We start from the raw sequence: 26,388 nt of genomic DNA, 5'->3' as shown, positions 1-26,388 counted from the left end.
TCTTCTTGATTCCAAAGCTCACACTTCTCCTGTTGCCCTGGTGCAGGGATTCAAGTACGGTTGGCAGAGACCACTGTGGCCACAGGACAGATAGGGTGGGAAACTTGAAATTTACAATTTTGGACTACATTCCAGAGGCCAGGGAGCTAAAGTGAACTTGTATAATCCAGACAGCCTGGACCTTTTGGGAACTGGTGATATGTAGACAGTTTTCCTGGCTCTTTTAATTCTGAGCTGCACATGGTAAAGACGATTTCCAATCTATAAATGAGTATTTAATGACTTCTTCATTTTCTCCTCTACAGAAAGTGAGGGCCAAAATTGTACAACCACACTAGAGGACGGTGAGTTGAGATTGGTAACCTCATGAGTTTAAGATAAATTCCCATTGCTTTTGGGAAAGGGTAAGGTAAGTTTAAGTTCAAATCAAAAGTAGATAAGAGACCAATTTTCGGAATGCAAAGGAATCATGGAAGTAGAGTAACTGGCAATGATGATTACTTTTTTACACTTGCTATGACTTGCACATGGGAATTTTCATTTAATGCTATAAGGTATGTCTTGTTGTCCTCTAAGGATGCATAAGAGGACCAACAGCTCAGAGAGATTACAAGTTGTCTAGACTCCAACATCCAGCAAGCAAATACAGGCCCTCCCCACCACTCCTGACTGCCTCACATTGCACGAGGCCAGCAAAGTTTTAGATGAGAGTTAGCAGCAGCCCAGGAGCCTTGCTGATACGTGCCTGGCAGGGCTGAAGGGAGAGGCTCATACCGGCAGATGTCTAGGGGCCTGTGATTGCTCAGCCTCCCAGCCAGAGCTAGGCCCAGGAACCCAGGCCAACCTGGCTCTCACCCAGCGCTCTGGCTGGGGGTGGATCTGGAAAGATGTGGCAGCAGAAAGACAGGAAATCTTATCAAAGTGGGCTCTGGGGCCCACACTCAGGTCCCTGCAGATCATTTCCAGCCATTAGTGTGCAAGTCTGTCCTCATCACTTTTCCCAGTTACAACCTTCAGCCTCTCCCCATCACACTAGGAACCAAGCTCTTCAGCCGAAAACAGAACCATTCTTATTCCATGAACAATAAGATTTGTGTCTTTTCTGTTGGAAACAATTTCCTGAATTAATTAAATTGGAAAACTGAAATCATGAGTTGATATTCTATTACCAGTTTTAAAGATCAGCATGTATTTGCAGCTAATCATGGCAGCTAACTTGATTTTGACAGTTTCCACTTTGCATATTTATTGTGCTGCAAACCTGTATTCTCCTTATCACAAATTATCTGGCCAGAATATCCCTGTGGTTTATTGCTCATTTACTACTCTTTCCTAATGTGCCCTTCAGTATCCATTCCTCTGCTATTCCACAGTGGAGAGTGAGTTGCTGGTTTATGTCAGTAGCTTCATGCATTTGGGGAAGGGTTATACACCAGCCATTGCTCTGATGGTTATGTATTCTTACTACTTTACTTTTTAAGTTCAGATTAATCTCCACCTCCTGGAATGACTTGTATCCACCCCCCCCCAACCCCCCGTCAGTTATTGGGAAGACCCTTTCAAAGAGAGAAGGAATGGTTTGGGATAATTCTACTCCTTAAGGAGATGGCAGGTTTAGACACTCTAGAGGGCCCAGGGGTGTTAATACTCCCTATTTAGGTGTCTTTCTTGCAGGGTACCTTGCTGTGGCTGTGGTTAAGGAATCAGATACTGATCTCAACTGGAACAATCTGAAAGGCAGGAAGTCCTGCCACACTGCAGTAGACAGAACCGCTGGTTGGAACATCCCCATGGGTCTGCTCTACAATAATATTAACCACTGTGAATTTGGTGAGTGAGCTTTGAGAGGGTACTGTTGTCAGGGCCAGGTGGGAAGAGGTGTACTGGGGAGAGTGTGGTATGGTACAAGATGCTGTGGCTGTGGCTCTATGGTAATACAATTTGGTTTAGTGAACTTCAAGAAAATATCTAAAAGGAATGGTAGGGCTGGGAGGTGGATCAGAATGGTTCTTTTCAGTTGCACATAATGGCTTAAGTGAATATGCATTTACTTTTCTCTCTCATGAAAAAGACCAGAGACAGCAGTCCGTGGCTGGTACTCTCATTAGAATCCCAGGCTCCTCTCTCTTCCTGCTGCACCATTCTCAGCATGAGGCCTCCATCTTCAAGGTCACTCATGGTTGCCATTATATCCACGATCCAGGCAACCTCAAGGAACAAAGAGAAAGGGCACTTGACGTATGTGCCACCTTGTTAAAGGAGCTATTCAGGAACTCTAGCCCAATTACTTCAGCTAACTTCTCATTGCCCTGAACTTAGATACATAGTCACATTTAGCTGTAAGAGAGGCTGAAAAATGTCGTTTATTTGGGCATGTTTCTGTCCCAAATAAAACTAGATTTTTGTTCAAAAAATTAAAAGTAGAACTACCATATGATCCAACAATTTCACTTCTGGGTATTTACTGGAAGAAAACAAAAATACTAACTCGAAAGGATATGCACCCACACGTTCACTGCAGCATTATTTACAACAGCCATGACACGGAAAGAACCTAAGTGTCCATCATGAATGAATGGATAAAGAACTTGTGGTTTATATATATACAATAGAATATCATTCAGTCATAAAAAAGAAAGAAATTTTGCCTCTTGCAACACCATGGATGGACCCTGAGGGCACTATGTGAAATAAGTCAGGCAGAGAAAGACAAATACCGTATGTTCTCATTTATATGTGGGATCTAAACAAAAATAAAACAAAATAACCTGAGCTCATAGACACAGAGAGCAGATTGGCAGTTGCCAGAGGCAGGGGTTGGGGGTGGGCAAATTGGGTGAATGTAGTCAAAAGGTAAGAACTTCGGTTATAAAATAAATAAGTCATGGGGATGTAATGTACATCATGGTGACTATAGTTAATGCTGTATTGCACATTTCAAAGTTGCTAAGAGAGTAGCTCTTAAAAGTTCTCATCACAAGAAAAAAAAATTTAATGTGATACACCACATTAACCAATTGAAGAAAAAGATCATATGATCATCTCAATAGATACAGCAAAAGCTTTTGATAAAATTCATCACCCATTTATGAGAAAAACTCTCCAGAAAGTGGGCATAGAGGGAATATACCTCAACATAATAAAGGCCGTATATGACAAACCCACAGCTAACATCATACGCAACAGTGAAAAGCTGAAAGCATTCCCTCTAAGATCAGGCACAAGACAAGGACTCCCACTGTTGCCACTTTTATGCAACATAGTTTGGAAGTCCTAGCCAAAAGAAAAAAAATTTTTTTTTCTTTTGCGTTATGCGGGCCTCTCACTGTTGTGGCCTCTCCCGTTGCGGAGCACAGGCTCCGGACACGCAGGCTCAGTGGCCATGGCTCACGGGCCTAGCCTAGCTGCTCCGCGGCATGTGGGATTTTCCCGGACCGGGGCATGAACCCGTGTCCCCTGCATCGGCAGGCAGACTCTCAACCACTGCGCCACCAGGGAAGCCCAGAAAAAAAATTTTTTAACCCTGTATGGTGATGGATGTTAACTAGACCTATTGTGGTGATCATTTCACAATATAGTCACAGTAGCGAAACATGTTGTACTCCTGAAATTAATGTTATACGTCAATTATATCTCAATAAAAAATTAATGGAGAAAAAAATTAAAAGAAAAAGAAAAGAAACTTGATCTTTGTTATGAAGAAGCAAGGGGAAATGGCCATTGGGTGGACAGCTCCAAGCCCTGCCACAGGGCTTTCTAGGCAATGTGGTATGAGGGGTCTTCAGGTTTCTTTAAGATCTTGGCAGTTTCACCAAGTGACTGCTCAGCTCCTAGGCCCCTTCAAAGTGGTGGAAATCAGTTTATTCTCTGTGTCCTCTGAATATCTTCAGGTATGAGCTTAGTTCTACCTCCTAAAATCTGTGTGTAATTTCACCATGGACATGTTTTCTCATGGTTCTTATTTTCTTTAACTTCCTGAGTACTTCCTCCCTGCCACCTCCAAATATTTGTAGCTACTTCAAAAGGAGGGTCTCTAAAGACAGTTATGAACCAGGCAAGTCCTGTGTGTGTGTGTGGGGGGGGGGGGTGCATTCAGGAGTTCTGTTGCCCACGAGCAAGGGCAGCACTTCTGCTCTCCTGAGCCTCCTGGCAGTTTTACAGCTATGGGAGAGCAGCTGAACTGTGTGTGAAATTCCCCAGCACTTTCTCAAGGTTGGAGTTCTAAGTTCTGTTAAAGGCTCTTCTAATAAATATCAGAGAAAAGAAACACCAAAAACAAGTGGCACAGCTCAGGGAGTAAGACCTTCAATTTTACCCCTTTTAGTCAACTTTCATATCATTTCCATCCCATCTCTCTAGGTGAGTGAGACACTATTGGTATGCTGATGGAATCCCCTCCACCTGACTTGTAAAGTTTCCCAGCCTCAATTAAGTTTCCTTTCAAAGCCTATACCCTGGCAGGTCCTGAGTTGATGGCAGGTCACATAATGAGTATGTTCTACCTATCCTGGGCCATACACACCTGTGATGTGTTAGGTAAAGGCCACTGACATTGACTCAGGAAGAGCTGACTTTCTCTTATCCTTCTGCACAGATAAATTTTTCAGTGAAGGCTGTGCTCCTGGGTCTCTGCGAGATTCCAGTCTCTGTGCTCTGTGCATTGGCTCAGAAGGTGTTCCGGGAAGGGAGTGTCTTCCCAACAACCATGAGAGATACTATGGCTATTCAGGGGCTTTCAGGTGAGTATTATAATCCTCATACAAAAATAATAGTAATCCCAGCCCTGACGAGATTCCTTTTTAGGAACGCAGGTGAGATTCTTACATTCCTATCCCATTAGTCCTGCATGTTAGGGTGTCACGTTTACAAACATAAGTAGAAACCTGTGAGAAGAGGCATCCAGCTCCCTCCAGGACACGGTCTCCAGACCTGGCTGTCATAGACAGCAAAGACTGGCAGTATGGTACAGGTCAGAAGTTCTCAGCGGGGGGTGATTTGCCCCTCAGGGGACATTTGTCAGTGTCTGGAGATGTTTTTGATTATCAGTGGAGTTGGGGGATGCTACTGGCATCTAACTGGGAGAGGCTGCTAAACATCCTACATGCGTAGGACAGCACCCTACAACAAAGAATTATCTGGCCCCTAATGTCACTAGTGCCAGGTGAGGAAACCCTACCATAATTGAATAAACACAGGAGTCAAGCATCTGGCTCATGCTCTTCCATTCACCTCTGGGGGAACCTACAACCATGGAAATATATCAATACAAAAGTAAAGTACATGACTTCTACATCTTTGGTTACATTTCTAGCTCATGGAGTCTCTATCATTTTTAAAGAGACATCTGGGCACTTTACGACCTTATTAGTTTTTAACTATCCTGTCTGACTTGGGCCTGTGTCACTTAGCAGTTCATGAATCCATCAACTTCACAATGATGGTGGTATTGTAACTAAAATCCTCACTAGGGAAGGAAAAACAAAGATTATCCCAACTTCCCAGGTACAACCAGCTTGTGAATTAGAGTAAGAACAATTCACAGCCCACAAGTTTACAATTTTACAAGGAGACTGTGAGTAAGGAATCACCTTGAGGGAAAACTGCCCCTCTAATATCTGTGTTGAAACTAGGAAATGGATGTAGCTCTATTGGAGAAAATGGCCAGAATTTAGAATTTAGAGTGTAGAAGTGAGATTGTATAACTACAAAGCATATCAGAGGTTTTGTTTTCTTTTTATTACTTACATTAGTAATATGTAGGATCAGTGACAATAGATTAGTGATCAAATGGGAATCACAATTGCTGATATCAGATGGCCAGCCCTGGATCTATAAGGTGGCCTTTCTGAATGACAGATGTGTCTCTGACCTCTTTTCTTCTCTCTCCCTGTCTGGGACTCTGCAGGTGTCTGGTTGAGAAGGGAGACGTAGCCTTTGTGAAGGCCCAGACTGTCACAGAGAACACTGGTGGTACGTGCATAACCTTTGTCACCATAAATCAGGGTCGCTGGTTCACTTGTGTCCAGGATGTCTTTGTGGAAGTGTTATGGACACTGTCAGGGTCCAGAGCTCTGATTCTCAACCTGTTTGTTCGGTGAAGAGAGAAGTGTTTGCTTGGATAGGCAGAATGGTAAGGACCATGGGCTTCCCAGTGGCCCTGAGTCTCTCCCAGGAACCTTCCTACAGGTGCAGGCACTCTGCCTCCTTTCCCCTAAATACTTCAGTGCACATTTCCTAAGAACCAGGACTTTCTCTCACATACCTACATTACAATTAGGAAGATCAGGAAATTTATACTAACATGGATTTAATACTCATCACGTCCACAGTCCCTATTCAAATTCTGTGAGTTGTCCCCAAAAGGTCCTTTATAACTATTTCTAGGTCCAATATATATGTAAATATATTATAGGTCCACTGGGAAAAACATACAGACAGTGGCACCCCTGTAGGAATGAGCACCAAGACCTTGGCTTCTAGAACCATTCTCCAATAGAAGGAACCAAGGCCCCTTGGAAAAATAGCTGATTCTGTGGCTGGGGCAGGAAAAGTATAAGGTGACCCTGGAACATCATGCTGAAGAGCTCAGAGAGATGGGACGTATCAAAGCACATAGGAGCCATTGTGAAAGCCCTCCACTGGCCAAATCTGGGACATTTTGAGCTTGAAAAGACATAATAATAGTAGTAAGAAATGATAACCCATTGAATAAAATAGGAACGCATAAGTCCATCCTGATTAAACAAATGAGTATAAGGGAAACATCTTCCTTATTGTAGAATGCTAATTACAGATGCAGAAATAATTATGAAGTTAAAAAACTATCGTTTGGCAACCAAGATAGTAATAATTGATTCAAGCAAGGATCATCAATGGGCACTAAAACTAGTGGGTGAATATTAGATGGCCATGACATTAACAAACAAGACAAAAATTTTAAAAATGTCAGTAAGAATGAGTATTCCACCTGCCCACTCTCTATCACTAACTGCTTATATTCCCCACCTAGAGTCCAGGCAGCTATTACTTCCCTCCTTCCCTCATGTCCCTTTACTCAACCTCAGATGTTTCCAGCAACTCATTTAGAATGAACTAGTACAGGACCAACTCCTCTAAGACGCATTCCCCAATGGCACACCTCCATCCCACAACAGAATCCTCTGTCCATATTGCTCTTATTATTGAATTCATCACGTTCCGTAATAAACTATGGCCACAGGGAGCTCTTTTTTTCTCTTCTTACATCCCAACACCAACCATAGTACATGGCACACAGAAGTTGCTAAGTACTTACTTGAAGGAATAATTGGTTTGGTTAATTTTTCTTTCTTCCCTCCTGTTACTTTTGCTTTTTCCTTTAAGGGCTGTCCTTTTTCCTGTTACCTGAGTGTTACCCTAGGCTGGTTCTTTGTCATCCCTTGATTTCTCTTTGTACCCTTCCAAGTAGGGCTCCCCTCTCGAGGCCGCAACTCTCTTTGCAAAGACTCCAAAAGCCTTACCTCCTGAGGGGAATTTATAGAGGAGGCCCACCTCCCATCTAAATAACATCCCAGGATCTCTGTTTGCCCTGTGGTCATTTTTATGTACAAAGTACACTGGCACTGCAACCTCAACCTGTATAAATCCAAACTCCTCATACTTCTCTCAAAACCCAGTCCTCTTCACACAGCCTTTGTCCCCATGGAGGTCTTTATTATATGCCCTGCCAGTCGAGCCTAGATTAATTTTTCAGTCAGTATGTTTTTTGTTTCTTCGGAATATGTATGTCTTCATTAAATTCTATGGTATGTTGTGATATGGAAGAACCAGGATACGAACGCATAGAGACTGTATGATCTAATTATATAGATATGTGTCTGCATATCATACGAGTAATGCACCAATGTTGAAAAGAGACTAGAAGTAATGCACCAATGTTGAAGGTGAATGCTGTGGGATTATACTGGGTTTCAAAGTCTTCTTCCTTAAACTATGTAGCACTTTACAAATTAGCTGCAGTAAACAAGCATTATTTGTAGTGGAAAGAAAATTTTTTATCATGCCCTTCTAGATGCCCACTGCTCCTAACCCAGACCAAATCACCTCCCATCTCATTTTTCCTAGTTGTCCTATTTCAGGCTCACACATTAACACTGATTTCCATTCATAAGTTCTCATAGACCCACTTTTCTTCCTACCTAAGTGCCACATTCCATCCCACACTCAGGGCCTTGAGGATCTGAGCATGTTTAGCCTGACTGCCCAAGACTCTGTTCCAGTGGGACTATCCTCCACCCAATAGGAACACCGGGCGCGTACCTGTCCGTGAGTCTTGCTGGAGCCCTCCATCCCCTCACAGAGAAGCATTCCTCTCTCCTCCTCTCAGGCCTACACATGTTACAGGACACACCTGAAAACTTGCCTTCTCCAGCTAGCCTTCCTGAGTTAATGTGCTCTCGCTGTGCTGGTTCCCTAGCTCACACAGCGTTTAGAGAGTGTTACACAAAATACAAAATGTTATTATCTGTGCCCTGCATTTTTGATTTTGGTATGTGTGCTATTTCCCCCCTCCAATAAGACTGTGTCTTGCAGAAGGCTGAGGACATGGTACTGAATAAATGCTTAAAGTACTAAGTAGAACAGAATGGGTTTGGAGAGAATAAGGATGGATTTCACTTGGAAGGTGTTGAGTTGGAGGGATGGGTAAGAAAAGAAAGGAGAAATGTTAAAAGGTGAGCAAAGATATGTGCAGGTACTGGTGGGAGGAAAGGCAGGCAATTTGGAGTTTTCTATAAAAACCAAAAGCGTACCTTTGGAGAGTGTAGGAAAAGGGATATTTTTGCTCTCCGTATAAATTTAAACTTTTAAAATACTGCATTCATATATTAGTTTTTCAATTAAATGAGAAAATTAAATTAAGCAAAAGACTGCAATCCTGTATTTTAGGAGAGAAGCAAAAACCAGGAAAACTTATTTGAGAATTGCCTTAGGAGGAAGGAGCTTAAGCCTTGAGAATAGGTGAGATGTTCTTTTTTCGGAGAGAATACAGAAAAGATGAAGCAAGGGGCTGAGAACAGGATATGGACCTGTATGCACAGAGGCATGCATGCATTCCACATAGAACTAGAATGAGTGAGCCAGATTTCACTCATAAAAGTGAAATCTTTGGCCCTTCCAAAAGGGCCTCTGGGGAAAGTTCTTTTGCTTGCTAGTGCCAGATGGTACAGCACAAACCTGCTTAGAGGGTCACATTCTTTCTACACTGGAGCAGGAGATCCAAATGCTTTGGAATTTAGAAGAAATGAAGATCATTTTGAACATCATCCATAGAATGTGGTTCCCCCTCCCCTGGCTGGGTGGGCAGATTGAATGGAGTGGTCTCTGGGAATTCCTGGTAACTCTCTTCCTCTCCACATTACTGTAACCCCTGCTGGCCACTGGGTCCAGGCCCTCCACACGCCAGTGGGTTGGTCACATCTCCCCAGTGAGGTGTGCCTTGATCAAAACTGTGGCTGACCCACCTTTTCTGTACCCAGGAAACAACCCTGAAGAGTGGGCAAAAACACTGCAGGAGGAAGATTTTGAGCTGCTGTGCACCGACGGAACCAGGAAGCCTGTGAAGGACGCTAATCATTGCCACCTGGCCCGAGCCCCGAATCATGCTGTGGTCTCACGGGAAGATAAGGCAGCTTGTGTTTGCAGCATATTAGACAGACAGCAGGTATGGTGGCACAGACAGGGCCTCCAACCCTTTCTTCCTGGGTGCGTGTGGATTATTTGGGGATTTCCCAGCTGAGTCCCAGCCCTACCCCAGCATTCTTTTCCTGGAAGTTAGAACTGGGAGGGCATGGATTGTGGAACTGGATCTCCCAGGCCTCGCTCTGCTCACTAGAGATCAGACCCCATCTGATGCATGTTTCCCAGGGTCCAAGTACCTGCCTTGCAGCTCGACGCTGACCTTGCTCTGTGGTACCCTCATTTTCCCCACTTCTGCCTTTTTTAAAATGAAGGTGACATCCTATTTCCCAGCCCTTCTAGATACAAGTCATGAAATGTGGACTGTGTTCCTCTTGCTTAGGCATACTAAGAACCATTCCAACAGGCAGCAGAACCCAGGAACCTACCCTGAGGGAACTTGTCCTCTGGGGAAAACAACCAACCCAGGGCTGGCCTTGTGGGGAGAGAGACTGCCTGAGTATTTTAATCCTAAAGACCCCTTCACCCACAAACACCACCCTCCCCTCAGTGACAGCTTCCTGTCTGTTGATCCACCATTGGTTTTCTTCTTTTAAAAATTAATGATCCACCATTGGTTTTCTTCTTTTAAAAATTAAGATAGTTACCTTTGTGAGTCCTCTGAAGGTAAATGGTACTAATAATTAGTATTTAATGGACATTTCTTAAGTGCTAGATGGAATGCTAAATGTTCTGTAATCATTATTTCACTTACAATCTTAGAAGGCCTGGAGGAGTTGAGCCTCTTATCAAGATAGGATCAAAGATGAACTTTTAAGTTCATATGAACTTAAAAGTCAGATATGAACTTTTAACAGCTACCTGTACTACTCCTCACTGGGTTGCTCATATTTAATATTTTCTTTGACAATAATACTTAAAAGGGATATGCTTCTTCCCTCTCATTTCCTGGAAGCCACCCCCAAGACCGTGGCCAACAAAGTGAGGAAGAGAGATAAGAGAAGTCAGCAGTGGGCAGGAGGCAGGGACTTCCCCAAGGAGATGGGACCAGGATAGACCCTACAGAGGACTTTGGGGCCTCATGGAAGTACAGATTTGTGGTCCATAATTGTATGAATGCCAGGTGATGGATGTGGAAAGATCCTGAGGCATCCTCTGCAGCTTCCCTTTCTTCCCAGGGCTGGTTCCCAGCTTCCAGTCTCCTCCATCCCATCCATGTGCTCCCAGCAGCTCTTTGCCACAGGTCCTCATGCACTTTCTGTCCATTTGACAGGCTCGATTTGGAAAAAATGGAAATAACTGCCCGAGCAGTTTTTGTTTGTTCGACTCAGAAAACAAGGACCTTCTGTTTAGGAGTGACACTAAATGTTTGGCTGCACTTCCGAATGCAACAACGTATGAAACCTACTTAGGAACTGAGTATGTCACAGCTGTGGCTAACCTGAGACAATGCTCAACCTCAAGTGAGTAAGAGGAACAGCATTGGGGAATCTGCAAAACGAACATGTGCGGGGTTCTGGGTGCTGGATACAAAAGGAGGAGCGGGCTGCAGTCCCCAGGAGATGACCAACAGACAGGATGAAATGCTGAGGGAACAATGCAATCCCAGCATGAATGAAAGGCTAACTTGCATGGGCTGATCGTAAGGGGGCACCGGCTGAAGGCACTGAGGTAGTGACTGCCAGGACATACAGAATTCCATGCTATTACTAAGAAAAGGAAGAGAGTTATGTGCCCATGCCAATTACTCTGCTCTAAACACCTTTTTATACAGTGCTGCCTTGTTCAAGATGGTAGCCTCTAGCTACATGTGGGTATTTAAATTTGTATTAGTATTAAACAAAATTTTAAATTTAGCTCCTCAGTCACACTAGCCATAATTCAAGTGCTCAATAGATACATGTGTCTCCACACAGATGAGCAAAGAGAACATTTCCAGCATTGCAGAGAGTTCTTTTACATGGTGCTGCTCCTGAAAGCTTGAACAATGATAAGTTCCAGTAACTCTAAAGTTGCCATACACACCACAGGCATACCTCGGAGATATTGCAGATTCAGTTTCAGACTATTGCAATAAAGGAATATTGCAATAAAGCAAGACATATGAAGTTTTTGGTTTTCCAGTGCACATAAAAGTTATGTTTATACTACAGTATAAAGTGTGCAATAGCATTATGTGTAAAAAGTGTCTAACAAGGTACGTGCCTTAATTAAAAAATACTTTATTGCTAAAAAATGCTAACCATCATCTGAGCCTTCAGCAAGTCATAATCTCTTTGCTGGTGGAGGGTCTTCCCTCAGTGGTGATGGCTGCTGACTGATCAGGGTGGTGGTTGCTGAAGGCTGAGGTGACTCTGGCAATTTCTTAAAATAAGACGACAATTAAGTTTGCCCCATCAATTGACTCTTCTTTTATGAAGGATTTCTCTGTAGCATGCAATGCTGTTTGACAGCATTTTACCCGCAGCAGAACTTCTTTCAAAATTGGAGTTCCATCCTCTCACGCCCTGCCGTTAGTTTATCAACTAAGTTTATATAATATTCTAAATCCTTTGTTGTCATTTCAACAATCTTCACAGCATCTTCACCATGAGTAGATTTCATCCCAAGAAACCACTCTCTTTGCTCATCCATGAGAAGCAACTCCTTATTCATTAAAGTTTTATCATGAGATTGCAGCAAGTCAGTCACATCTTCAGGTTCCTCTTCTAATTCTAGGTCTCTTGCTATTTCCACCACATCTGCAGTTACTTCCTCCACTGAAGTCTTGAACCCCTTATAGTCACCTATGAGGATTGGAATCAACTTCTCTCAAATTCCTGTTCATGATGATATTTTGACCTTTCTCCATGAATCAAAAATATTCTTAATGGCATCTAGAATGAGGAATCCTTTCCAGAAGGTTTTCATTTGACTTTGCCCAGACCCATCAGAGGAATCACTATCTATGGCAGCTATAGCCTTATGGAATATATTTCTTTCATAATGAGACTTGAGAGTCAGAATGACTCCTTGATCCATGGGCTGCAGAATGGATGTTGTGTTAGCAGGCATGAAAACAACATTAATCTTGTACATCTCCATCAGAGCTCTTGGGTTACCATGTACATTTTTAGTGAGCACTCATATTTCGAAAGGAATCTTTTTTTCTGAGCAGTAGGTCTCAATAGTGGGCTTAATATATTCAGTAAACCATATTGTAAACAGATGTACTGTCATCCAGGCTTTGTTGTTCCCTTTATAGAGCATATGCAGAGAAGACTAAGCATAATTCTTAAGGGCCCTAGGATTTTTGAAATGGTAAATGAGCATTGGCTTCAATTTCAAGTCACCAGCTGCATTAGCCCCTAACAAGAGAGTCAGCCTGTCCTTTGAAGCTCTGAAGCCAGGCATTGACTTCTCCTCTCTAGCTATGAAAGTCCTAGATGGCATCTTCTTCCAATAGAAGGCTGTTTTGTCTACATGGAAAATCTGTTGTTTAGTGTAGCCACCTTCATTAACTATCTTAGGTAGGTCTCTGTGTAACTTGCTGTAGCTTCTACATCAGCACTTGCTGCTTCACTTTGCACTTTTATGTTCTGGAGATGGCTTCTTTCCTTAAACCTCATGAACCAACCTCTGCTGGCTTCAGACATTTCTCCTGCAGCTTCCTCACCTCTCTCAGCCTTCACCGAACTGAAGAGAGTTAGGGCCTTTCTCTGGATTAGGCTTTAGCTTAAGGGAATGTTGTGGCTGGTTTGATCCTTTATCTAGGCCATTAAAACTTTCTCCATATCAGGAATAAGGCTGTTTCTTATCATTTCTGTGTCCACTGGAGCAGCACTTTTAACTTCCTTCAAGAACTTTTCCTTTGTGTCCACAACTTGGCTAACTGTTTGGCACAAGACGCCCAGCTTGTCTTTGGACAGGCCTTCCTCACTAAGCTTAATCACATCTAGCTTTTGATTTAAAGTGAGAGATGTGCAACTCTTCCTTTCACTTGAACATTTAGAGGCCAGTGTAGGGTTATTAACTGGCCTAATTTCAATATTGTTGTGCTGGTGGAGCAGTCAGAACACACACATTTATCGATTAAGTTTGCCATGTTAATGGGCATGGCTTGTGGTGCCCCAAAACAATTAATAATAGTAACACCAAGGATTACTGACCACAGATCACCATAACAAATATATAATAATAATGAAAAAGTCTGAAATATTTCAAGAATTACCAAAATGTGACACAGAGACATGAAGTTAGCAAATGTTATTGGGAAAATGGCGCCAGTAGACTTGCTTGATGCAGGGTTACCACAAACCTTCAATTTGTAAAAAACACAACATCTGTGAAGTGCAATAAAGCAAAGCACAATAAAATGAGGTATGCCTGTACTTATCTAGAACACCAGTTTTCTAAGAACTAGAATACAGTAAAACACACCTTTGTACTATAGCTATGTTGGACATCATTTAATGACTTGGAATCATTTGGAAGATGTGGGAGAATACCATGTAGCTATAGGGAGGTTCTTCTTCAACTGCAGAGTGCAGGTCCATAAGCCACAGTCCTTAAGATACTGATTCCCAGGTCCTGGGGATACTGATTCAGCAAGTCTGTGCCAGGTCCAGGGTTTCTGCATTTAAACAGCTGCCCACATAATTCTGGTATAAGGAAGGATCCATGGCCACTGTTCTGAGTACCCAGGTTGTATTTACCTAACCTATATAGTCTGTGAGGGGGTGGAGACTCTGTCCCTGCTGTACCCTGCTCCATCCCCAGCTCCCAGGACGGAAACTGGCACGTGCTGGGTGCTTAGTGCATCTCATTATGTTAGTTCCTCACTTGGATCAGAGAGGACAGTCCTCCCAGGCTCGTTCCAGCCACATGGACTCAGGCGTGTGAGCCCTGCCCGTAAGACACAAGATGGGGGATGATGTAGGGCAGGGAAATCCTGTTACCATTCTTGGTGTGAGACACTGCCCACTGTAGGCACAGGAGCTGTGCAGGCAGGAGGAGGAGGCCACTAGGAGAACGGCCAGGTCCACCCATCAGAAGAGCAGGGCAACGGGTCTGAGCACTTTTGTATCAGGCTTAACTGTTGATTCACTTAACAGAAAACAAATATAGGTAGATATTAACTGCCCTACCCCTCTGCTCTGTCCCCACAGAACTCCTGGAAGCCTGCAGTTTCCACAGACCTTAAAATCCAAGAGTGGGGCCACCACCTGATGGAGATGGGAGCTCACCGGACCCATAAGCTTCCCCTGGTTTTGCTGGTCTGAGTGGTTTGGTTGCCTTCAGTTTGGTGGTGGCACCTCTGCGGGACAAAATAAAAATAAAAGTTATTATTGGTTTTATCTTTTAAAAACTTCATTTTTTCCCTAAATGTTTGGTCTGGAAGGACTAAATACATGTGCAACTAGCCCTTCCTTCAGAGCTCGAGATTCATTTGCTCTTTCCCATAGCCATACCTCCTGGGTACAGTCCAAGTAGGAATTCTTTCTAAAAGGGGTCTGCATGGTCATTATAATATAATCAAGTGTATAAGGCTGTGTGTGTGTGTTGTGTGTGTGTGTGTGTGTGTGTGTGTGTGTGTGTGTGTGTTGCTGGGGAAGGGGGAGGAAGGAGGATGCAGAGTAAGTATTGAGATGGAGCGTTCAAGGCAGTACAGAAAAAGAATATAGACGATTTACACATTTAAAATATTTTCCATAAATTTCATCAGGTATACGTGAAGTCCTGACTCTTACTGCTTGGAAAAGTGAATCACTGGAAACTCTTCTTGCTAAAAATCATAGCTTGACCCCACCTCCCATGGCAGTCACTGCCCTGTCTCCTCGCATTCTTAGTGGAGCTCCTGAAAGGTGGAGCCTTATTCTTCCCACCCCTCACTGGTTATTAATGGCTGAATACAGAGAAATCAGTTTTCTGCTCTACTCACATCCCTGCAGCTACTCGGGTCAAGGTTACCACCCACCTGCTAGCTGTGAAAACCAACTTGTTCTTTCATCCTTGAGTCTGTTTACTAACTTGATATGGCTGACCACTCACCCTTCCTTGGAACCCTCTCCCAGTTTCTCTGACACAGCAGCTCTTCGCTTTGGTTCCTACCTCTCTGTCCTCTTGTGGTCTTACTGTGGGCTCATCCTACCAGTTCTGAAAAGTAGGGTAATCTTCCCGGGGTTCTTCTCTTGATCCAGTGCTTTTCCAGGCCCTCTGTAAGCAATGAGAATGACTCCTGGGCATCTACATCTATTGTGCTCACCCCTGCTTCCAGCATCCCACACTCACACCTCCTCCTGCCTGTGCATCTATACGGTAGAGTTCGCACAGCAATCGGAAGCCCAACAGAAAGAAAAGTGAGGTGATCATCTTACCCCTTCCCTCTCCTGCTTCCCTAATCCCACTATTGTTTCCATATATTTCATACTGGGTAAAGACATGGTCTGCTACCCACTCACAGGAGTCATAAACTGAGGAGTCAAATTTCAATTCACTCTTTCCCCTCATTCCACATCCAATGTCAGCAAGTTCTGCTGATTTTGCCTTCTAAACAACTCTTCAGTTTGCCCCTTTGTTTCCTAACTCCTCTACACTTTGGGGAACAGCTGCAGGTAGGGGGTTCTGAACACAACAGTCCACATCTCTCAACTTTCTAGTAACCAAGGAAACAGACCCTGGGTCCACTTTGCAGACCAGACCTGATGTTCACTTTTTACATACAGCCCTGCTTTGCTTTGAGTCTAGCAACACTCTGCTTTATGTAATATCCACCTAAACTCCACCCTCACCTCAAATCCTATAATAATTCTTTCTTTTCCTTTGTTTGGTGAGATGTCCCACCATTCCTCTGGCGTGTGGTCTGTCTTATTGCAATGAGCCAACAAATCTAATTTTATTAACAATGCGCTGAGTACCTACCATGATCCAGGCACTGTTCTAGGGACTGTGAACACAGCAAGGCATATTATAGTCTCTGAAAATAATTTCTGTCTATTTTTATTTATTCCTCCCTCTAGACTGCCTTCTTGTCAGTATATCTGTACAATGTCTGAAATCATGTTCACCAGATACTATTGGTATAAAAACTAAGGTGATTTGTGTTTTTCTTCTTTGATCTTTCATTATTATATTGAGTTTTTAATATAATAAATGTCTCATTTTAATTCTTTTTTTAAAAATCCTCCATTTTTTCAAAGAAACAGAGTTAAAGAGATAAGCCAGAGTAGGAGAATCACATGATTGGTGTCCTTGAGTCTGAGATAGGTTCCATTGTGATTTGGAGCTGCTGGGAACAGGAGAGAAAAATGCGTCCAGTGAATGAGACATTTTAATTAATGGAAGAGAAGAAAAAATTGTCTATGTTGGTTTTGTTGTAACTCTCCATCTGCTGTTAGAATCAGGCAGCAGAGCACTTTCAGCCAGCAGCAGTCAGTGTCTGCACGTCCTTCCTTGACATCCATCCCCACAGAGCCCCTGGGAGACTGCGGAGTCCCTGAGACGGAGACGTGAGAGGACAGGAAGCCTCCGACGCCATTCTCTCCTGCTCTCATTACTGAGAATGGCAGCACCACCTTCTAAGACGGGTGGAAGGTGTGCACATTTCTTCTGCCTTCATAATACGCAGGAAACAAATTGAAAAACAGCAGGACCATGTCTTATCAAAGCCCTGCTTCCTTATCCCCAAATTTCACCACCAACACGGCACTTGTTCACTCACGTAGCTCTGACTAAAAATCCCTATACACTGAGGACATTTCTGGTAGGTGTTCTCCATGCCTGGCCCTTCCTCCTTCCCTGCATTTTTAGTCCCTAACAGAAGTTATTATAAAGGAACTGTGTGTGTGTGTGTGTGTGTGTGTGTGTGTGTGTGTGTGTGTGTGTTGGGTGGTGGATACAGAGCAGGGATCAAGACCATAAGAAAGAAAAGAAATAGAATGTGGTAAGATTACTGTCAGTTCTGACAGTTTTAATTCATAATGCTAATTTAAAATATAGAAGTTGGTTTACTAAATTTAACCTCCCATCCTAAACATCCTTCCTTAATCTGGAGTCCCTGTTGCCTACCTTTATCAATGAAATGCCTGGAAAATGAATTTTACTGTGTTAGAGCATATAGTCAAGCATAAAGGAGCCCGACTGCCTGGAATCAGTGGGTAGGTTACTCAATCCCTGTCCCAGTTTTCCCTCTGTAAAATTGGGATAATGGGTCATTGTGAGGATTAAACAAATTAATAAATTTAAAGTATTTAGAACAATGCCTGGCTCTAGCAACCACTCATTAATGTGAGCAATTATCCTCATTACCTTGTCTCCCCCCGCCCCTCCCCGCTGTTCCCCCTGAGCTCACTTTTCACTCAAGCCTTCAACCTCTGCTGCAGAGATGCTGCTGGCCAATTCCAGGACACGTTTTACTCCTGTGTCGCTGACCCTCCCTTCTCAGGCTTCTTTGTGGGGTTCCCTCTCCTCCTCATTCCTCATGCTCTCCACAATTTAATGACCGCTTGTTTACATATGACTTCCAAATGAAAATCTAGCACCTATTGCTGACTTCACATTTGTTTACTGTATCACCTGCTTGATATACGATTTCAGACTTCCCAGAGACACCGGGAACTCCATATACACAAAAGAGAGGCAGTTTTCATCCTGGCTATGTCCCCAGCTCCAAAGACCCTTCAGCTGAGTTCTCTGATTCGCGTTAAGCACTTTGATCTTCCCAGCAACACACACCAAGTGCTTCAGATGCAGTCTTGATAGCTCTCCTTCTCCTTAACTCAGCTTATCCAATTAATCACTAAATCCTATATATTTTCCTTCTAAATATCTCTCATGTCTGTGCCCTCCTTTCCACTTTCCACATTTCCCTGGTTCAGACCCTGTGCATCATTTGCCAAAACACTGCAACAGCCCCAGCTGGTCTCCCTGCCTCCAGTCTTTTCTCTCTCAAACCATAGTTCTCCATTGATCTGCCAGTCATCTATTTCACTCTCAACTGAAACTTCTTACTGCACTCTAGATAAAGTCTAGGTTCCTCAGCATAGCACACGGTCCCTTCATGTCTGGTTTTTGCCAACATTTCCTGCTTCATCTCCTGCCACTTCTGCTGAAATGACACCTGCTTAGTGACAGAGACTGCAAACTGACAGCCCCTAGGCCGGCTACTTCTGACCCTATGAGGTGTTTTATTTGGGCTACAAGTTTTCATTACTTGCTGAAATTTAAAAAGTGGAAAATTTCTCTTAAAAACCTTTCTTTCTGGCTTCTCTTGAAAAACTGAAGAACTGGCCACCTTGCTCCCACATACCTGCCTGGCAGAGTGGTGGCTGCCCCCTTAGGGCAGGAGTGACAGTTTTCAACAGGCTCTGCCCGTCCCATTGACTTTCCTGGCTGCTTCCCTTAACGTAGGTATCTCAGTTGCAGCCCTGGATTTACAGTGTAGGGACACTGAATTGCTCTTTTCTTCTGCACAGAGCACCCTTTCTCCTGTTTCACCTGCAGAGGATAACTCATCCTTCATGGCTCAGTTCCTGTCGTTTTTCTCCGGGAGCTTTTCTCTGAACCCATGTGGACTAGGCGCCCCTTTCTGCATTCCCATACCGCACCTTACATCTTCGGTCACACCTCCTGCCACGTGATTTTCCGATGAAATATTTGTGTAATGCTTGAGTTCCTCACAAGACACCTCACCTCACGAAGGGAGCGACTAGAAATCTTCAGCAGAGATTTCTTGAGCCATTTATTTTATTCATCCATCATTTTGTCAACAACCATGAAGAGAGCGGCGACATCTGACTCATATCTTAAAGGATGAGCGTGTAACTCATACTTGTGTCTGGCAGCTCAGTCTTTTCGGCGGGAGCGCAGTGTCCAAGAGAACTACAACTACCATCAGGACCTTCGGGGTCCCGGCCTCCGAAGGAGGAAATATAACCTAGGAACTACCACTCCCGTGATGCTCCGCTTCGGACGCCTGCGCAGAGCCGAGGGCCACGTTGCTTTTGCGGTGCCGGGTAGCAAGGTCTCAGCCATGGCTTCCGCGGACTCCCGGCGGATGGGGAACGGCGGCAGTGTCGGAGGCGCCTTCCAGCTCTACCTGGACTCCTTGCGGCAGGAACTGTGGCAGAGGGACCCGACGCTGCTGTCAGTCGTGGTGGCGCTCGTCGCGGTGCTGCTGACGCTGGGTAAAGAGGCGGTCGGTAGATATGGCGGGTGCAGGGCTGGCGGGGATCCGAGCTTGGACTGGGCTTGTGCAGACCGCGGACGCGGAACGGACATGGCACCGGGGGGGCGTCTAGAGAGGGGGACTCACCCCTTATACCAACCTGCCCTCCTGCCTGAAGCAGCAGGAGCAGCGCAGCGTTACTAGCCCCTGTTCTGCGTGAGCGCGCGGTTCTCTCCCTTTCATTGCTCTTGCTACGAAGACTCCAATGGTCGTCGTTCCAAGTTTGAGCATCCTATGTTTGCGAACTGGGCGCTGGGGATACAAAGCTAATGAGCAAGATTGCGCTTGAAGAGTACGTCGTCGGTGTAGGGGCTGCAGATGCAAAAAAATTGACAGTTGTTAGTGGCAGGCACTCAGCGGAGTCCCTAAAAGAATAATGATTATAATGGTGGTAATAACAATGGAGGTAAGTTCCAGGTGAATGAAGTGTTCTGTGGTAGACTTAATTTCCCACAGCCCAACCATACATGCATATTGTTGATAATCAAGGCATAATTTTGGTTGTTTTTCTCTATTCCACAGTGTTCTGGAAGTTCATCCGGAGCAGAAGGAGCAGTCAAAGAGCTGTTCTTCTTGTTGGCCTTTGTGACTCCGGGAAAACATTGCTTTTTGTCAGAGTAAATGCTTTGATTTACACCTCTCTTAAACTTGATAGGAAATTTGAGGGCACCCCATTAGTCCTGTGAGGTGTACTTTGGAAAAGAAGCTGTGCTGACAAATTGGGGAGTTAATTCTTGAATCACTTGGTAGGATGAAAAGACTCTTGAAAAGCTCTTAAACTGGAATTTGACCATTTCTCTTCTCTTGTACTTGCCAGATACTGACATTTAACCCTTATCCCATTTAAGGGTTTTATATACTAACTACTTTCATGTCATGGCTAAGGATGCCAGACCAGCTGAAGAGATAGAGGGCAGTAATCTGTATACAGTGTATAATTCTTCTGAGACTTTGTCAAAGAAACCTTTTTAAAGGGTGATTCTTCTTCTGCCTATTGGCTGCTTAGGCTTCTTTTCACTAATATTTATTTTGAGTCCATGTAGTATTTTTATTTATTTATTTATTTATTTTTTGCGGTATGCGGGCCTCTCACTGTTGCGGAGCACAGGCTCCGGACGCGCAGGCTCAGCAGCCATGGCTCACGGGCCCAGCCGCTCCGCGGCATGTGGGATCTTCCCGGACCGGGGCACGAACTCGTGTCCCCTGCATCGGCAGGCGGACTCTCAACCACTGCACCACCAGGGAAGCCCTATGTAGTATTTTTAAATGTTTGGTTTTTGCTACAGAGAGTAGCGGAGGTTTTCTTCTGATTACTCTTCTTTTTGAGAGTATAAATTATTTCCCTTCCACTTTGATGATTGTAAATGTTGATGGAAGGTCAGTAAATTTGGCCACTAACCGTTTGAAACTATTATTTGAAAATAATAGTTTAAAAATAATAGTTATCCCCCTCCTCTCGTTAAGGAGAGGGGAATGAAGTTTGCAATTAATTAGATTTTTGTACAAGCAAAGGAAGAAAGAAAAAAAAAACTAATATGGTCCTTTTCAGCTATTGCAAGTAACATTCGTTTATTTGACCTTACACCTAGGAGAGTTAGAGCAAAGTTACTTTCTTTAGGTTTGCTATTTATATGTTTACTCTGATCTCCCCCATGTTGTGTTTTGTTTTGTTTTACAGTTGTTAACAGGCCTTTACAGAGACACTCAGACTTCCATCACTGACAGCTCTGCTGCCTACAGAGTCAACAATAACAGGGTAAGAGGTTCCTAGAATGTGGGGAGTCTGACAGTTTTACTTTACTTCGGTGTGTCAGGAAAAGACATTTCTGGGATAAATTAGTCTGAGGGCATAGGTACGTTCATAGCTTATTTTTATGGATAAATATTGTGCATGTGACAAATTCTTCTTTTGACCATCCAAGCAGTGGACTTAATCATGCCCTCCCCTGCTTTGTTGTACCTTATGCACACTGATTATTTATTAATTTTTGTTTCTGTGTCTTAATTCCAACTTTACCATGAGTTCTTAAGAGAGAGCATTAAGCCTTTTTCTTTAGTACATGTATATGGGACAAAAATTCAAAAGGTTAGAAAGGATATTTGGTGAAAAGTAATTTTGCCTTTCCTATCCCTTCTTACAAGTCTTCTCTTTGGAGGTAGTAACTTACCATTTTCCTGTATAGTCTTCCAGATGGTCTATGCTATACAAACATATCTGTATATCTTTACTTTTTTCTTTTTTAACACTGTGTTCTACCCCCTCCCGTTTGTTTTTGTTTTTAATTTAACAATATAACTGATACAGCTTGGATTTGTTTTCATTTTTTCTTCCTCATTTGCATACATAGTACTACCAGGTTGTTTTATGACCTGCATAGTATTCCATTACGTGGCTATACCATACAATTTTTTTTTTCCTTTCTTAAAGCCTTTACTTTTGAGACATGACAGAAAAATCTTACAGGTACACATGGAAAAGTAGTACATGATCACAGTTGAATGTGAAGACAGTATAATCAGAAAGCTTTTACTCCTGTCAACTAATGTTGAGTTTTTATTTAATAAGAGCCCTATTAACAGACATTTAGTTTTTTGGTTGTTACAATCTTGCTTTTACAAACAGTGTTACAGTGGATATCTTATGGAGTATACATGAGTATATTTAAAAAACACCAATAAGGAATCGTGAGAAGGACTTTTTATGTACCTGTATGGCCCCAGAATGTAGATAGTGACTGCCAAGCCAATTATAATGCTTAATAGGTATTTAGTGAGTGAGTGGAAGGAAGGTGGGTGGATGACTGATTGGAGGCATTAGATGAGATGTATAGATGGATGAATTAGAATGGTGATTTTAGAGACTTTTTCTCCCTCTCCTTGGGTCCTCCCCACCCCCGCCCTGCCCTTTTCTGGTACCTCCAGTATTAAACATTGTAAGCAAAGATAAAGAGACATCCTTTTAAATGTCTTAGAGGTATTTTTTTTCTTTTTTCAATAATGGCACTGTTTCTGACTCAGACCTTTTTAAACTCCCAAGGATTCAGATTTTGAAATTTCAGATTTTGGAGATCTTTAATTCTTGGGGCACTTGTACTAGATATTTTAAGTGGGGTATTCCAGGGTATGCTTTAGACCTGTACTTTCCAACAGAGTAGCCACTGATCGTGTGTGACTGTTGAGCACCTGAAATATGACCAGTCCAAATTGAGGGCTGCTATAAGTATAAAATATACATTAGATCTTGAAGACTTGGGATGAAAAAAAGAATAAATATCAATTTCTTGAATTTTTTTATATGTTATAAAGCTAATTTAGATATACTGGGTTATGTAATACATATTTTTAAAATTTTACCTGTTTCTTTTTACTTTTTTAATATAGCTATCAGAAAACTTAACATTACAAATAAGACTTGCATGTTTCTATTGAATATGTAAAACATCCCTCCCTTTTTTACTTCTTTTCCCACCCTCTTTATGTTTTAGATTTAGTCTCTCAAAATAGTAATGTATTTAGTACTGTACCTTATGGATTGTTTATAGTATGTGTTGTGGTGCTGATTATGAAATGTGATGGGGGTCCCAACCTGAGGTCCCTACACTACCAGTATAAAAATAGAAAAAAGGCTAATATACTTCGTGTATTACCTATAAAAGATTAAACAGACTAAGTGACAGATCACAGTGTATCCAGCTGTAATTATGTCAAATCTGTGCATAATGCTGACTTCCTCCTGCTGAATAGTGGTTGAGGCTGGCTGTGGAGAAGGCAGAACATATGAGAAATGATCCGTGGGTCTGATAAATGTACCGGGGCTATACCCGAGAGTCTTAGGATTGAGCATTGCCACATCTGCATTGAACCTGAGCTCAAGAATGAAGGCCTGGCATGAATAGCATGTAAGTGGGCACTTAATCAGTCTGCTCCGTAGTGGCACAACCCCGCCCTGTTCAGTGATTGTCACCTGGATCAAGAATTGACAAAAAACATTGACAGAGTTGGAACAAATAAATGGTGTGTCTAGTGGACATATATTTTAAAATTAGATTGCAGTAGAAATATAAAAGAATGTTTTGTTTTTATAAAGGTTGGGATCCCTGCAGTCGTAACATGTTATATGATAAAATGTAGGTTCTTATATTATTTAGTTTGTGAATATTTATTACTGTTTTCACATGTTTTTGCTTTTATTCATACTGGTATTTTTCCCAGCCTCAGGTGGACTTTCCTGACTTCCCCATACAGGGTCAGGTTTCTCACGTACCCTCAGAACATTGATCAAAGTTGTAATTTTACATTTACATGTAATTTTACATTGTGTTGACCTTTCTGATTATATTATAAACTCTGTTAGGGCAGGACCATGTTTTTGTCCATTGTTAAATCTCCAGAGCCTTCACTCCATGATTTATAAATAGAGGATGCTCTGTGAACATTTGTTTGATTCATTAATCAGTTACAGTGACCTTTTCTGATTCATTAATTGGGTACCATTCTGATACCTGCGATCTGATATGAAAGATTTATGTTGTAAATGTGAATCCGGACTGAAACATTAATAATATTGCTGGCATCCTTAGGGCACTAGCCTGACCTTGATTGACCTCCCTGGCCATGAGAGCTTGAGACTTCAGTTCTTAGAGCGGTTTAAGGCTTCAGCCAGGTAAGTAGGAAGTGGGAAGGGCTTGTCTGAAATCTGTATATCAAGGCCAGCTATGTTGTTTGCTCTCATGGTATTCTGGAGGCATCCTGGTGTCCTGGAGTGGAAAGAGCATGGACCCTGGGGTCAGCATTTCTGTGTTGCAAGTCCACCTTCACTTGGATTATATGAGATAATATTTGAAAATATTTCTCAGAGTGTTCAGAACGTGTTTACCCTTATTATGATGTCAGTAAATTTTTCATTTACTCTGAGGACAAATTTAGTAATGTGTAGAACTATTAAAATCTGAAAAAAGAATTTTAAAGCTAGGTGGCATCTGAGAAGATATTAAAATCCAACATTATTTATTTCTATCCTTAAATTATCTAAAATTGACGCCTGAAAAGTACAGAAGAATATTTTCATATTTCTTTTAGTATTGTCCTAGTATTACTGACTCTTATTTCCTAAATTTCTTGTGCTTCAGCTTAAGATGCTTTATTCTTGTGTAGTCTCTAACACTGGTAGGAGCTTGAGGAAAATCAAAATACCACATTTCATTTATTTTAAGACACATTTTAACATCTATGAAATTGGAATGCCACTTATAGTTAATGGTGTCATAGTTTAATTGGCAGTATTTTCTTTCTTAGTTGAACCTGAAATAATGTGTTTTAATTGATGGAATCTGGGTTGATGGAATGAGGTAGTTGTTTCTTTCCTTATTTTTGAAGGTATCTTGTTTTGTATTTTGTTGTTGCTTCTTGGCCCACAAGGTGGTGGTGATGAGCAATCTGTCATAGTTGAGACTGTTGCTTGATTTAAAAAAAAAAAAATTGGGCTTCCCTGGTGGTGCAGTGGTTGAGATTCCGCCTGCCGATGCAGGGGACATGGGTTTGTGCCCCGGTCCAGGAAGATCCCACGTGCTGTGGAGCGGCTAGGCCCGTGAGCCATGGCTGCTGAGCCTGCGCGTCCAGAGCCTGTGCTCCACAACGGGAGAGGCCACAACAGTGAGAGGCCCGCGTACTGCCAAAAAAAAAAAAAAAGACTATTTTTAGAGAGTTTTAGGTTCACAGCAAAATTGAATAGAAGGTACAGAGATTTCCCATATAACCCTACCCCTACACATGTCTAACCTCCCCTATTATCAGCATCCTTCACCCCAGTGGTTCATTTGTTGCAACTGATGTACCTAAATTGACACATAATAATCGCTCAGTCTGTATGTTACATTAAGATTCACTCTTGGTGGTGTACATTCTAGGAATCTGAAGAAATGTACAATGATATGTAGTCACCACTATAGTATCTTAGAGAGTAGTTTCACTGCCCTAAAAATTCTCTGTGCTGCCAGTTCATCTTTCTCTCCCCTAACCCCTCACAACCACTCATCTTTTTATTGTCTCCATAGTTTTGCCTTTTTCACAATTTCATATAGTTGGAAACACACAGTATGTAGCCTTTTCATGTTGGCTTCTTTCACTTAGTAATATGCATTTAAGTTTCTTCCATGTGTTTTCACTGTTTGGCAGCTTATTTCTTTGTAGTGCTGAATAATATGCTATTGTCTGGATGTACCACAGTTTATCCATTTACCTGTTGAAGGACATCTCGGTTGCCTCCAAATTTTGGCAGTTCTGAATTAAGCTGGTATTTGTGTACACATAAGTTTTGGGGTAAATATCAAGGAGCATAATAGCAGAATCATATAGTAAGAGTATGTTTAGTTTTGTGAGAAATTGCCAAACTCTCTTCCAAAGTGGCTGTACCATTTTGCATTCCCACCAGCGATGAAAGAGTTCCAGTCACTCTACATCCTGACCAGCATTTAGTGTTGTCAGTGTTCTGGGTTTTGCCATTCTAATGG

At 42.6% G+C, this 26,388-nt stretch overlaps 2 protein-coding genes across 2 annotated transcripts in view; both read left to right on the top strand.

Moving 5' to 3' along the window:
- The window catches only part of TF (transferrin), a 31,291-nt gene extending 16,269 nt beyond the window's left edge, over window positions 1-15,022 (top strand). Inside the window, exons 11-17 of the mRNA XM_082839908.1 lie at window positions 306-344; window positions 1,675-1,830; window positions 4,595-4,739; window positions 5,906-5,970; window positions 9,516-9,700; window positions 10,949-11,138; window positions 14,823-15,022. Of these exons, the coding sequence (XP_082696034.1) occupies window positions 306-344; window positions 1,675-1,830; window positions 4,595-4,739; window positions 5,906-5,970; window positions 9,516-9,700; window positions 10,949-11,138; window positions 14,823-14,857 (815 nt within the window). The 3' untranslated portion in view covers window positions 14,858-15,022. The remainder of the gene's footprint in view (window positions 1-305; window positions 345-1,674; window positions 1,831-4,594; window positions 4,740-5,905; window positions 5,971-9,515; window positions 9,701-10,948; window positions 11,139-14,822) is intronic.
- Window positions 15,023-19,676: 4,654 nt separating this feature from the next.
- Window positions 19,677-26,388, top strand: part of SRPRB (SRP receptor subunit beta) — a 38,635-nt gene continuing 31,923 nt past the window's right edge. Inside the window, exons 1-4 of the mRNA XM_082839674.1 lie at window positions 19,677-19,838; window positions 20,402-20,496; window positions 21,558-21,635; window positions 24,460-24,542. Of these exons, the coding sequence (XP_082695800.1) occupies window positions 19,685-19,838; window positions 20,402-20,496; window positions 21,558-21,635; window positions 24,460-24,542 (410 nt within the window). The 5' untranslated portion in view covers window positions 19,677-19,684. The remainder of the gene's footprint in view (window positions 19,839-20,401; window positions 20,497-21,557; window positions 21,636-24,459; window positions 24,543-26,388) is intronic.

Source organism: Leucopleurus acutus (genome assembly GCF_964270905.1).
Source record: "Leucopleurus acutus genome assembly, chromosome: 5".
Taxonomy (NCBI): Eukaryota; Metazoa; Chordata; class Mammalia; order Artiodactyla; family Delphinidae; genus Leucopleurus; species Leucopleurus acutus.
This window is presented reverse-complemented; position numbering and strand designations above follow the sequence as displayed.